Below are 12,246 nucleotides of genomic sequence, written 5' to 3'. Positions count from 1 at the left end.
AGAGAAAGACAGAGAGATAGAGACTCTCTCTTTTTATAAGGAGTGTTGAAGATCTGAGGAACTTATTTGCACTAGAGATATGAAGGACTTGGTGCTCCTTCCTTAGCAGGGTTGTCATGAGGATCAAATGAGATAATACTTGTAAAATGCTTGGCACAGTGCCTGGCATATAGTAGATCCTTAATAAATGTTCTTTTCCTTCCCACCTGCCCTCTCAAAAGAATGTACGTATAAGAGGAGGAGGAGGAGGAGGAGGAGGAGGAGGGAGGAGGAGGAGGAGGAGGAGGAGGAGGAAGAGGAGGAGGAGGAGGAAAGGGGCAGTAATGAACCCAAAGAAATAAATATCATGAGCAGACTTTTGATTCCCTTCTCTCACCAGCTGCCAGTTTTATGCCCTCTGCTATCCTAATCCCTTCCCCATGGACTATTTATCCTGTGCTCTCCTCAAGTCATCAGACATCATTCAGATAACCAACAAGCACATGTTAAAGCACTTAACATCCTTAAAAGTTCTTAAGAATTGCATGACATGGGAGACACTGGCCCAGGACATTACAGCATGGCGCACCCTCATGGGTCTTTACCTGATAGTATCAAGCCCTGTGCTAGGTACTGAAAATAAAACAATTCCTGCCTTCAAGTAGTCCATATGGGATTAGGAGTTGGAGGGAGAAGCCAGGGAAAGAGCATATGCATATGTATACAGAGTACATGCTTATACATACATGCAGGGTACATGCTGTCTGCAGATAGTCTCGATATTGTTCGAAGGAAAACATGGAGAGATTGTCTCCAGAATCTCCTCTACCCTTCTCCAAAAAAGATGGATTCTCCCCTAGAGGGGAGCAGGAGCTTAGGGTGCCAAGGCTGAGCCACTGGGCCCTTCTCAGAGAAAAGATGCAGACCAGAATTCGATCTATTTGCCCTCTTTCCTTGAGCAGAAGCAGGACATCCTCGTATTCCCACATTGGCAGCTTGTGTGGAGGATGGATTGGAGGAAAGAAATCAATCAGGATGATTTTGGATTCCTGATCCATGGATCAGAATAGAGGGGATGAAAGATCATACCATAGAGGGCGGGGGGCAGGGGGGCTTCCAATACTTCACTTTTGTTTCTGTGATTATGTGTCCTGTGGGCATCTCATACTCATCGTTTCCAAAACAGAGCTCCTTATCGAGCCCAGCTTCCTCTGGTACTCTCTGCCCATTCCCTGAGCAGGAAGCAGGGAAAACCTGTCTGCTAGTGGTATCAGTGATGTTCACTCTGCTCACGAAAGCAGACCACAGCTGGCAAACTGGGGCAATCCCACAGACTCTTACATTTGGATAAGAGCCGGTTTACTTGCAATGGTGGCCAAAGAGGTAGGGATTCATGGGCACAACTGATGGAAAGATATAGAGAGGAGCAGAAAAAGAGGGAGACCGCCCCCTCAATTTGGTATTAAAAAAAGAAACTCAAATCCCTGCAACCTGGGTGTTGTCTCCCCTATTAAAATAGAAGCTCCTTGAAGGCAGAGTCTTTCCTTGTAGACTTAATTCAGCACTTGGTACTGTTGAAAGCTATGCCGGCTCAGCAGCCCATTGCTCCCAGAAATGTTTATGAGGGAAGCTTTGGAGAGGAAAGAGACACTCTATTCACAGCCTTTTATTCACTTACTCTGTCACTTACCTGTAAATATAGGTAGGATCTCTCTAGGGAATTTGGCTCTCTCTTTCCTCCAAAGAGGGAAGATACACAAAAGCCAGTTTTCAGGCTCCAAATCCCTCTTTTCCCTAATGGGAAGAAAACCAGAGGAAGACTATACCTATGAAATTAAAGATTTTTATTAAGCAGGGAAGTAAAATTTGTATGGAGCAGCTCAATTAAGTAGTAGGTGTGAAGGGTGCGTATACTTTTCAAACAAAGGAAGGCAGAGGGTTGGTCCCAGAAAGGAATGAGGCAGGTAGCATTATTCCCAAGGGGAGGAGATGATCCAGGAAAAAGGGAGAGTGAGAAATTCCAGGTATCAGAGCCATGGCCTTTTGATACAAAAATCAGAAGACATTCTTGATAATGAGTGAGTCTGGCAGTTCAAGGCTTGAGCAAAAATAAATAAGACACAGGGGTGTCTCCAAAATACCATGAAATATGATGTGCCCAAGAGTCCTATAATCAATGCCCTGAAGGTCCATAAATCACTAAATGACTCAGAGTCTATGAGCCTATTTGCTTCAGATTTGCTGATCTTCTGCATGTCCAACTGTATTTACTGTAGGTCACCTCAAAGGATTGTTGGTATGTCAAGAAACACTGTGTCTTAGTCAATACAGTTATTCCCTACAGCTCTTTCTGGTTATCCAGATAATCAGGGAGCTCAAGCAAGTTGAGATAATTGTTATACCCATTTACAAATTCACTTGTACATACTCCCTACCTACAAATTGTCATATTCTTGCTACCTTGGGGAGGAATTGAGATTCAAGGGCCCAACTTCTTTTGCTGAGGTGGGCCTGTCTGGATTGTCTTAAAGTGATGTATAAAAGCTGTCCCCATCTTGAAACCACAATTGCTCTTCAGTGATCAGCCACTGGGCATGTTGCTACCTTAATATACATATAATAAAAATTTTTTAATTTTAAATTTTTAAAAAATAAAAAGTTGTTGTTGTTGTTATTGTTGCTGGGGTTTTGGGGGATTTTTTTGTTTTTAGTTTTGTTTTTTTGCTGAGGCAATTGGGGTTAAGTGATTTGCCCAGGGTCACACCCAGGAAGTGTTAAGTGTCTGAGACTCAGGTCTTCCTGACTTCAGGGCTGGTGCTCTATCCACTGTGCCACCTAGCTGCTCTCCTGAGTTTTACCTTGTTAATCAGGGTAAAAGCCCAAATGAAGGATTTTTCTTTCAACAGTACATAGTAAGCAATTAATAAGTGTTTTTCATCTGATTGACAGATTCACACTCAGTTTTCAAAACTACAAAGGCAAAGACCCTCCCCCATTTCTATTTGCCAGGTGATTCAAGATAGTGGGCCTGGATCTAAGGACGGGCTTTGTCGATTATTAATTGTATGATCATGAGTCTCTTCCCTTCTCTGAGCTCAATATCTGTTTACCTACCTTATCAGAATCACCCAGATCAAATGGATGGTATATCATATTGAAAAGCATTTGTCAGTGCTGATAAGCCCTTCAAAGAGGAAGATAAAGTATCCTCCTTGTGGGAGAGAATTTGCACAAGCTTCTCAGATAAATGCCTCATTTCTCAAATATATAAGAAATTAAACCAAATTTATAAAAAATAAAATAAAAGCCATTTCCCAATTGACAAATGATCAAAGGAGATAACAGGGAGTTTTCAGAAGAAGAAATCAAAGCTGTCTAAGGTCACATTAAAAAATGTTCTAAATCACTATTAATTAGAGAAATGCAAATTAAAACAACTCTGAGATACTACCTCACACCTATCAAGTTGGCTAACATGACAGAAAAGGAAAATGACAAATGCTAGAGAAAATATGGAAAATCAGGAATACTTATGCATTGTTGATGGAGTTTGAATTTCTCTAACCTTTCTGGAAAACATTTTGCAACTATACTCAAAGGGCTATAAATTGGCGCATACTATTTGGCACAGCAATGGCAATATTTTTTTTTTAATTCTAGCTTTTTATCTACAAGTTATATGCATGGGTAATTTTACAGCATTGACAATTACCAAACCTTTTGTTGCAATTTTTCCCCTTCTTCCCCCAACCCCCTCCCCCAGATGGCAGGATGACCAGTAGATGTTAAATATATTAAAGTATAAATTAAATACAAAATAAGTATACATGACCAAACTGTTATTTTGCTGTACAAAAAGAATCAGACTCTGAAATATTGTACAATTAGCCTGTGAAGGAGATTAAAAAAAAAAATGCAGGCAGGCAAAAATATAGGGATTGGGAATTCAATGTAATGGTTCTTAGTCATCTCCCAGAGTTCTTTCGCTGGGTGTAGCTGGTTCAGTTCATTACTGCTCCATTGGAACTGATTTGGTTCATCTCATTGCTGAGGATGGCCACATCCTTTATATAGTCTTGTTGTTGCTGTATACAATGATCTTCTGGTCCTGCTTATTTCACTCAGATTCAGTTCATGTAAGTTTCTCCAGGCCTTTCTGAAATCATCCTGTTGGTCATTTCTTTCTGAACAATAATATTCCATAATATTCATACACCACAATTTATGCAGCCATTCTCCAATTAATGGGCATCCACTCAGTTTCCAGTTTCTGGCCACTACAAAGAGGGCTGCCACAAACATTTTGGCATATATGGGTCCCTTTCCCTTCTTTAAAATCTCTTTGGGGTATAAGCCCAGTAGTAGCACTGCCGGATTAAAGGGTCTGCACAGTTTGATAACTTTTTGAGCAGAGTTCCAAATCAGCAATAGCAATATTAAAGATTGTATCCCAAAGAGATTCAGGAAACAAGAAAAGAACCTTTTTGTGGCTCATTTTGTGGTGACAAAGAATTGGAAATTGAGGGAAGCCCATCAATTGGAAAATGAGCAAGTCATGGTATATGATTATGCAGAATGTTATTACGATAGATGAAATGATGGACAAGATGATTTCAGAAAAGCCTGGGGAAACTTATTTCAACTGATACTAACTGACTGATACTTTACTAAAGTGAGCAAAACTAGAAAAACATTGTATACAGTAAAAAGCAATAATGTAACAAGAATGAGAGCTCTTCTTGGAAATACAATGGTCCAAGAGGATTCCCACGAATCAATGATAAGAAATGCCGTCCACCTCTAGAGACAGAACTGATGGAGTCTAAATGCAGATCATACTTTTTCCACTTCATGCTGCTTGCTTTTTTTCCCCCAGCATGATTGATATGAAATGGAGCCACTAAGTGGTGCTATGGTGCATAGACGGTTAAGTCAAGAAGATGCATTTTCCTGAGTTTAAATCCAGTCTTGGATACTTACTAGCTGGGTGATCCTGGGCAAGGCACTTAGAACCCTGTCTGCCTCAGTTTCCTCATCTGCAAAATGAGCCAGAGAAGGAAATGGCAAACCACTCCAGCATTTTTGACAAGAAACCACCAAATGTAGGGGCAGCTAAGTGGCTCAATGGATAGAGCACCATCCCGGAAGTCAAGAGGACCCAAGTTCAAATCTGATCTTACACATTTACTATTTCCTGGCTGTGTGACCTGGGCAAGTCACTTAACCACAAATGCCTCAGAGAAAAGAAAAGAAAAGCCCAAATCTTCAACAGGAACAACTTTTCTCAACTTGACCTGAAATCTGATTTTGCAAATTTCTTCCTTCTGTCTTCTAGGATCTAGCAGAACTAGATTTTTCTATAGAACAGCCTTCAGTTACTTGAAGGCATATTTTTTTCTTCTCCAGGTTAAACTTCAACTGTACCCCAAACACCTTGCATGGGCTGATATTCTGGGACCTCTTTTTCCTTAAAACTGCCTTCAGGATTCACCGCCACCTGAACTGGATAAATAAATGCCTATTGATTCCAGGATCAAATACAAAAGTTCTTCATTCCTGCTGCCCCCCCCCCCCCCTTTCCCAGTATCTTACACCTTATTCCCCTACACTTATTTTTCCATCTAGTGAACCAGCTCTAGAGTCTGGAGAATCTGAGTTCAAATCCAGCTTCAGTTACTTGCCAGCCCCCCCCCCAAAAAAAAAAAGAGATCATTATGTTTTCAACTTATTTCTGCAAGCTCTCCAGAGGCACAGAGCCATGTCTTCCTCTTCTTTGCACCCTCCTGAAGGACCTACTCAAGGACACTGAAAATGAATGAGTGAATCTTGCTTGTTTTTATGGTCTCTGCAGAAAATTGGCCCCAAAGGGAAGGACCAGGATTGGGGGAGGGTACATTTTGACTTGATTTCAGGGGGAAAACGTCCTGTCCTCGTCAAAGAAACTGGTAATATTGAGCCTAGGAAATAGAAGATTAAGTGGGGACATGATAACTGCTTGAAGTAGTGGGGAAGAGTGAACTGATTCCGCTTGGCCCCGGAGAGCGGAACGAGGAGCGGTGGGTGCAAGAGACAGGAGATGCTAACGGAGACGGATCAGCCACCACTTGTGCTTGTTGAGGGCTGTCCCACAGTGAGACGGGCTAACCCCTGAGGAGGGGGCGGTCTCTCCCTCACTGAAGGCCTTTGAAAAGAGGCTGGACGAGCCCCAGCCGGGGATGCCACGGAGGGGTCTCTGGTGCAAGTGTGAGTTGAGCTCGGCTGTGCTTCGCGGGTCCCCTGGATTCCGAGATGGAGAACTACAATCCCCAAAATGCCCTGCGCGGTTCCCTGGCTGTGGGAGAATATGAGGAAAAGGAAAAGTGACCCACAATGCAGTGCGGCGGACCAAGATGGCTGCGCCCAGGGGTAGCGTGAGCGACAGCGAGAGCAGCGAGGACGGCGACGCCGAGGAGCTGCAGCGGTGCCGGGAGGCGGCCCTGCCGGCCTGGGGCTGGGGGCCACGCCCGGAGCGGGGGCAGGGTAGGGATCCCCGAGGACGGGCGGGAACCTGATGCGCCTGCGCAGGCCGGGCGGGCGGGGGAGCGGGACCCTCCCCCCGGGGACAGTGGGGCCACAAAGTGCGGGGAGCCGAGAGCCGGCTCCCCTCTCTGACGGATGGGAAAACCGGGCAGGGCCGCGGGACACGCCCTGCCCGACTAGGGAGCCGCCCGCAGGCTACCCGGAGCGGAAGCCCCCGATGAGGGCCCTGAGAAAGCTTTCGGGCCCGGGGCAGCTCCGCGCGCTTTCCTCTCCGTCCCGGGACCCGAGCGCTGGCGCTGGATTTGGAGCCCGTCGGCCCCGGCGCGCGCGCCCGCGGCAGCTCCGCGTGCGTCTGCCTGCCCCGCTGCGCTTCGCTCCTGGAGGAGCCCGGCCACCATCTGCCCCTCCCCCCCCTCCGGCAGGTTCTCTCGGGCTGCGGAGTCAGAACCTGCCGGGGGCGCGTCACCGAAGCTGGAGGCGGGGCTTAAGGGGCGCCCCGCCCCCGCTCATCCTCTGTGGGATTTCTGGCAGTGTTGGGGAGGGAGTGGGGGAAGGGAAGGAGAAAATGTGGCTCCGGGGGTTTGCAGGGGGGGTGTGGGAACCTGTCTCTGCCTGTGCTCTGAAAATAAAAGGCTGGGGGGGGAGGGGCGGGTCTGTGGGAGGTCAGGTGAGATATTCTGGAATTGGGGTCTGGGGGGGAGGGGCACAGCCTGGCCCTCTTGCCCCCCTCCCTCCCACCAGCCTCGCTTCCCCTTCTTTCCCACAGAGGCCCCAGCTGCGGACCCTTTGCCGGCCGCGCGCCCGAGCCTCAGGTACTCGGGGGTCCCCGGTGTGCGGAGAGAGCTCCTGGGTGGGGGGGGGGGGGCGGTGTGGGAGGGTCTCCCGAGCTCCTTTGTGAACCTCGCAGACAGAAGGCGGACGAGCACGAGCAGGACGGCAACGAGCTGCAGACCACTCCCGAGTTCCGGCTTCATGTGGCCAAAAAGCTGGGAGCCTTTTTGGACAGGTAACGGGAGCCCCGGGGGGCTAGTCCCTGCCCCCGACACCCAGAGGCAAATTCTCCTTATGCGGCTGCGACCTTCTTGGGGCCGGCCCAGCCCCAGCCCTCAGCGCACCCGCCCTGGCTCTGCCTGATCCCCCTGAAGGCAGCCACGTTGGGCAGGGGCCCTGCTGACCAGGGGCTGGGTCTGGCCTCTGACAGCCAGGCCTGGGCGAAAGGTTCCAGCGCAGTCACTGCCCTTCTCTCCCCTTCAGCTGCATCACCATTTCAGAATCCAGCCCCAGGCCCGCGCAGGCGCCCGTGCAGACTGAGGCCGGGGAGGACGATGGTGAGTGCCCCCTCCCCTTTCCCGAGCTCAGACCCTCTGGCCTGGTGCCCGGCCTGCCCCAGCCCTCCTCGGGCTTCACTCTGGTACGTTGCTCTTTGCAGGCTTCCGCCTCTTCTTCACGTCCATCCCGGGCAGCCCAAAGAAGGAGGCTGGCCCTCCCGCCGTGAGCAGAAAGCGGCCTCCGTCCAGTTCCAGGTGAGTGCCAGTCGCCCCCGGTGCCCCCGCTCAGAGCCGGCCTAAGGAAGTCATCTTGGCAGCCCCCATTGCTGGGACGCTTGGGGCTTGGTGAAGCGCTTTCCCTGCAGGCCTCATGTGAGACCTGAGCAGGAGGAAGGAGTCTGGGCGAAGGGCCCCCAGGCCGGGTGATCAGCCCAGACAAAGGGCCCGGCTTGGCCCCAGGGGTGGGGGCCGGGGTCCAGGAGGGCCGACCTCTTCTCCAAGAGACCTGACTCCGACCCTCTGATAGCAGTGAGTCGGACAGCGGCGACGAGTGGAGGCGATGCCGGGAAGCGGCGGTGTCCGCTGGGGACATTCTGCGACAGGGAGCTCAGCCCATGCTGGCGTCCACGGCAGCGAAGGAACAGGCACCAAAGCAGGCGCAGGCCAGGCCGAACAAGGAAGCGGGTCCCAGAGTGACCACGGAGGAGCAGCCAGGCGGCACGGTCCGGCACAACGGGGATCATGCAACGCTCCCCACAAAGAAAAAGAAAAAAAAGAAGAAAAAGCTGAAGGAGAGTGAGCCCTGCCCCAGGCAGAAGGGCCACGGCCCCAGAGTGGCCACTGAGTGACTCTTGTCAAGCTGCCCCTGCTGCTCCCGCCCTGGGAGAGAGGGACGGGCCCTCCGAGAGCCTTGGGAGCCGGGGACTCCTGGGAGCCTTGCCCTGTGTGCCTTCTGTCCTCCAACCATCCTTCTCATTCTGCCAGTGCTACAGGCATAGTCAAGCACCAGGAGAACGCCCAGGGCTGCCATCTGCACCCTTGGGACTCCTCATAGCCCTCAGCCACACGAGGTTGGCCTGGGGCACCTGGCACACCGAACTCAAAGCAGCCACTTCACTGGCCATTCTGGGGCGGGGGAGAAATGGCTGGAGAGGCCTGGGACAGGAACCTCTGACATCACTGGGGACATTCCCCCTCCTCCCCACACTTCCCAGCCCTACAAGCCCCTAGGAACTTTATATTTGTTTTCTGAAAAAAATATAGGAGTTTTCTGAAAACTTCTAGAAGTGTTTAATTCTATAATTCCCAGTCAACCATAACTATGCAAGCAAAGAATCGGGGGATTTGGATCTTGGGTCATCCAGCCCCAGCCCCCATGGGTTCTGGGCTCAGAGCTCTGCTGAGTGATTCTCACTGGGCCCACTGACCCCTGAGGGGCTGTGCATCTGCTCGGATTTCCCATACATTCGTTTGTTCTCTCATCGCCCTCCATCTCCCCCATTCTTAAAAAAAAAAAAAGGGTAAAGGGTCATTCCCATGATTTGGAACTTGTGGAAATACTGCACCCCAGGGGGTCACAAGAAATGCTCATAAAGCCTTAAACTGCCTTGAGAGAGGCATCGAGTGCAGACCTAGGGAGAGGCCGGTGCCCCTGGTCCCATGCCCCGATCAGACAGCATTGAGGGCACCCCGTGGTGCATTGTAAGCCCCCAGAGACATTCAGAAGCCAGCAGTAAGGGCTGGGAGAGATAAAGTACCATAGGGACTGCTGGGCCAGAGAAAGAAAGGTCCGAGTTCAAATCCAGTCTCTGATAGTCGCCAACTGTGCAACCCTGTGCCTGCCTCAGTTTCCTCAATTGTAAAACTAGACAATGATAATAACACAAGCCTTGGGCTTCTAGAGTTCCTGAAGCTGTGATCCTGCAAGACTCGGAAGGATTATGGTGTGAAATGGGGCTCTCTGGGACCTTGTTCGCTGGGATTGGTCCATGACTTCATGAAGTCACCATCTTCCCCTGAGGCGGCTAGGGAGCGCCCCTGGTGCCTCAGATGCATCCTAGCTGGGTGACTTTAGCTAAGTCACCTCACCTCTCCCTCCCAGATCATAATGTATGAGAAATAACTGTAGGATATCTGTAAGGCAGCTGGCATAGTGCCATGGGAGCTTATAAAGGCTTGTTGCCTTCCCTGGGGAAGCCTGAAATCAGGCTGTTGTCCTTACTGAGAACTTCCCTGGACCCCCTCTGAGCCTACCCCCCCCCCCCCAGAATCCCCTCCCAGCCCTGCCTCCTGCCCCCACCTCCCAGGCAGGCTGAAGGAACATAGCACTCCAGTTGAAAGTTAAATACATAGATTTATAGGCTCCTCTCCTCCCCTGCTTGGGAGCAAGCAGCAAGAGATGCGTCCTATTCGTTCCCTTTCTGTCCCCGTGCAGGAGATGTAGGTCCGCACAAGCACAGGTTGTATGTGCTGTGAATGTGACCAGAGCCCAAGCAGCCTCGCCCCAGCAGGCCTTGTCCACAGCGTGTCCGGAGGATGGACGGCCACTTCCCACTCGGGAGCAAGGCTGGCTTCTGGGAACAGAGCTTCAGCTTGGGGATTCCCTCCTCTTGCCTCGCAGCCTGGCTGGAGCTGCCTCCCCACGTGATCCGGTTTCCATCCCCAGCCCACTTCTCCCTCGATTGAAATGTTGCCAGGGCCCGGGGCTCCTGGCAGGGGAGCCCCTGGGGAGGGGGGAAGCAGGGCTTCCCTCTACCAGGGGAGCCGAAGTTAACACAAATGCCCAATGGGCCTGGGCAGAGGAACAAAAAGCCACGGCTGGAAGGAGATGGTGGAATAAGGCTGCACGGGAGCCATCCAGAAAGAGAGCAGCCAGACATGACCGGATGGCTGCGGAGGTGGCTGGGCAGGGGCCCGCCCCCCAAGCCACCCTGTCTGCCTGCATCTGGGGAGCCCAGGCCAAGCCCAGTGGCCCATGTGTGCGGGCATGAGGCTGGTGGTGGCACCTGCATCCAGGACGGCCGCGTCCTGCTCTGCCCCTGGTCTGGCTCTGACACTGGCCAGGGGGACTGAGCTTGGGGAAACAGGTGGCCCAGAGACCCGCTGATGGGGATCCCAGGGTGGTGGGGTCTGGGGGAAGGATCGGAGGCCCCGCTGGGGTCCCAGCCACGTGGCCCAAGGAACAACCCCTTCAGCTCCTCCATGAAGTGGAGTGGGACCAGATCCCCGAGGCTGCTTCCAGCTCTCACACCCTATGACCCTTCAAAGCTGGCAGGAAAGAGCTGGGGTCAAGGTCAGCAGGATCCCTTCTGCCATTGGGCTTCTTAAAGTTTTCCCAAAGGTCCTTGGCCCACGGGGCAGTGGGGGTCGGGAGAGTCCAAGGGGCTCCGGCTTCTCTGGGCCCCTTCAGCAAGCAACGACCATCCCCAACAGAGCCCAGGCACTTGGGGGGTGGTCGCCATGGTTACTGAGAGGAAGACGCCATGTGTGTGGAGATGAAGGTCTCGATGACGCCGTGATTGGAGGACAGGAGCTGGCTGTGGCTGCTGGTGGAGTCCGAGCCCTGGTACAGTACCAGGCTGCTGGACGACACTGCGGAGGCAAGCGTGGCCGGTGAGCTGCGGCTTCCCTGTGCCCCTGCCCGCTCCCCAGCCTGGACCTACTGCCACCCATTATACAGAGGAAGAAACTGAGGCACAATGACACAACCTCCCCACAGCCTTAGGCTAAATATCTGAGACTGGTTTCTCAGCTCTTCCTGATTCCAGCTCTGGCTCTATTTGAATCCAGGTCCTCTCAGAGCCATCCTTTGCCCAGTGGCCTATGAAGTAACCTGAAATTTTGGAAGAGATAGCTAAAGTAGGCAGCCCAGTGGTGCAGTGGTTAGAGCACTGAAGTGGGAAACAGGAGGCCCTCAGTTCATCTAATACTTCTCAGCCTCAGTTTCTTCATCTGTAACATGGGATAATAACAACACCTACTTCTCAAGGTTATTGCAAGAATCAAATAATAGCCAGAAGCTGCTTTGCAAATCTTAAACTGCCTTGTAAATGATGCCTGCTCTAGGAAATACTAGGACAATCTCCCAGGGCCTCAGTTTCCAGCTCTACATTATCAGTGCGTTGAATGGGATGAGCTCTAGGGTCCCTTCCAGTTTTCAGTCTGTGAGCCTCTGACCTGTCTTTGGAAGCTTCCTAATGGCCTGGCCCGGCCTCCAGGACTGCGTCCTCCCCACACTCCCTATCAGGAGAAGATTGTTCTCTCCCCTGCTCCCCTACCCCTTCCCCAGCTGAGGTGGCTCATAGATAGAGGGCTGGACTTCGGGTCAAGAAGGCCCGAGTGTGAATCTCGCCTGAGACGCCGGCTGTGGTGACCCTACACAAATCCTGTGACTTCCCCCAGCCTCAGTTTCCTCATCTGTAAAAACAAGCCGTTTGGACTCTGGCCTCCAAGGTCCTCCAGCGCCCTCCAGCTAGTAAGG

General features: G+C 51.3%; 2 protein-coding genes across 3 annotated transcripts in view; one reads left to right on the top strand and one right to left on the bottom strand.

Moving 5' to 3' along the window:
* Window positions 1-6,338: 6,338 nt before the first annotated feature.
* Window positions 6,339-9,062, top strand: C1H12orf43 (chromosome 1 C12orf43 homolog). 2 transcript variants are annotated; one of them, XM_031948737.1, is made up of 6 exons: window positions 6,339-6,498; window positions 7,265-7,310; window positions 7,406-7,504; window positions 7,753-7,826; window positions 7,928-8,021; window positions 8,296-9,062. In XM_031948737.1, the coding sequence occupies exons 1-6, from the start codon at window positions 6,369-6,371 to the stop codon at window positions 8,612-8,614; spliced, it is 762 nt and encodes a 253-aa protein (XP_031804597.1). In that variant the 5' UTR covers window positions 6,339-6,368; the 3' UTR covers window positions 8,615-9,062. The 2 variants fall into 2 exon arrangements, with proteins under 2 accessions (XP_031804597.1, XP_031804596.1); XM_031948736.1 differs by having other exon boundaries at window positions 8,293-9,062.
* Window positions 9,063-11,145: 2,083 nt separating this feature from the next.
* The window catches only part of HNF1A (HNF1 homeobox A), a 31,505-nt gene continuing 30,404 nt past the window's right edge, over window positions 11,146-12,246 (bottom strand). The window contains exon 10 of the mRNA XM_031948735.1: window positions 11,146-11,357. Within this exon, the coding sequence (XP_031804595.1) occupies window positions 11,230-11,357 (128 nt within the window). The 3' untranslated portion in view covers window positions 11,146-11,229. The remainder of the gene's footprint in view (window positions 11,358-12,246) is intronic.

This window comes from Sarcophilus harrisii, chromosome 1 (assembly GCF_902635505.1).
Source record: "Sarcophilus harrisii chromosome 1, mSarHar1.11, whole genome shotgun sequence".
Lineage (NCBI taxonomy): Eukaryota > Metazoa > Chordata > Mammalia > Dasyuromorphia > Dasyuridae > Sarcophilus > Sarcophilus harrisii.
The sequence above is the reverse complement of the archived record's forward strand: the minus strand, read 5'-3'. Positions and strand labels throughout refer to the sequence as shown.

Bases quoted from the DNA above. Each gene is read 5' to 3' on its own strand.
- C1H12orf43 (XM_031948736.1), top strand. From the start codon at position 6,369: ATGGCTGCGCCCAGGGGTAGCGTGAGCGACAGCGAGAGCAGCGAGGAC. The intron at 7,311-7,405 runs GTACTCGGGGGT...TGAACCTCGCAG, and splicing joins GCCGCGCGCCCGAGCCTCAG to ACAGAAGGCGGACGAGCACG. The intron at 8,022-8,292 runs GTGAGTGCCAGT...ACCCTCTGATAG, and splicing joins CGGCCTCCGTCCAGTTCCAG to CAGTGAGTCGGACAGCGGCG.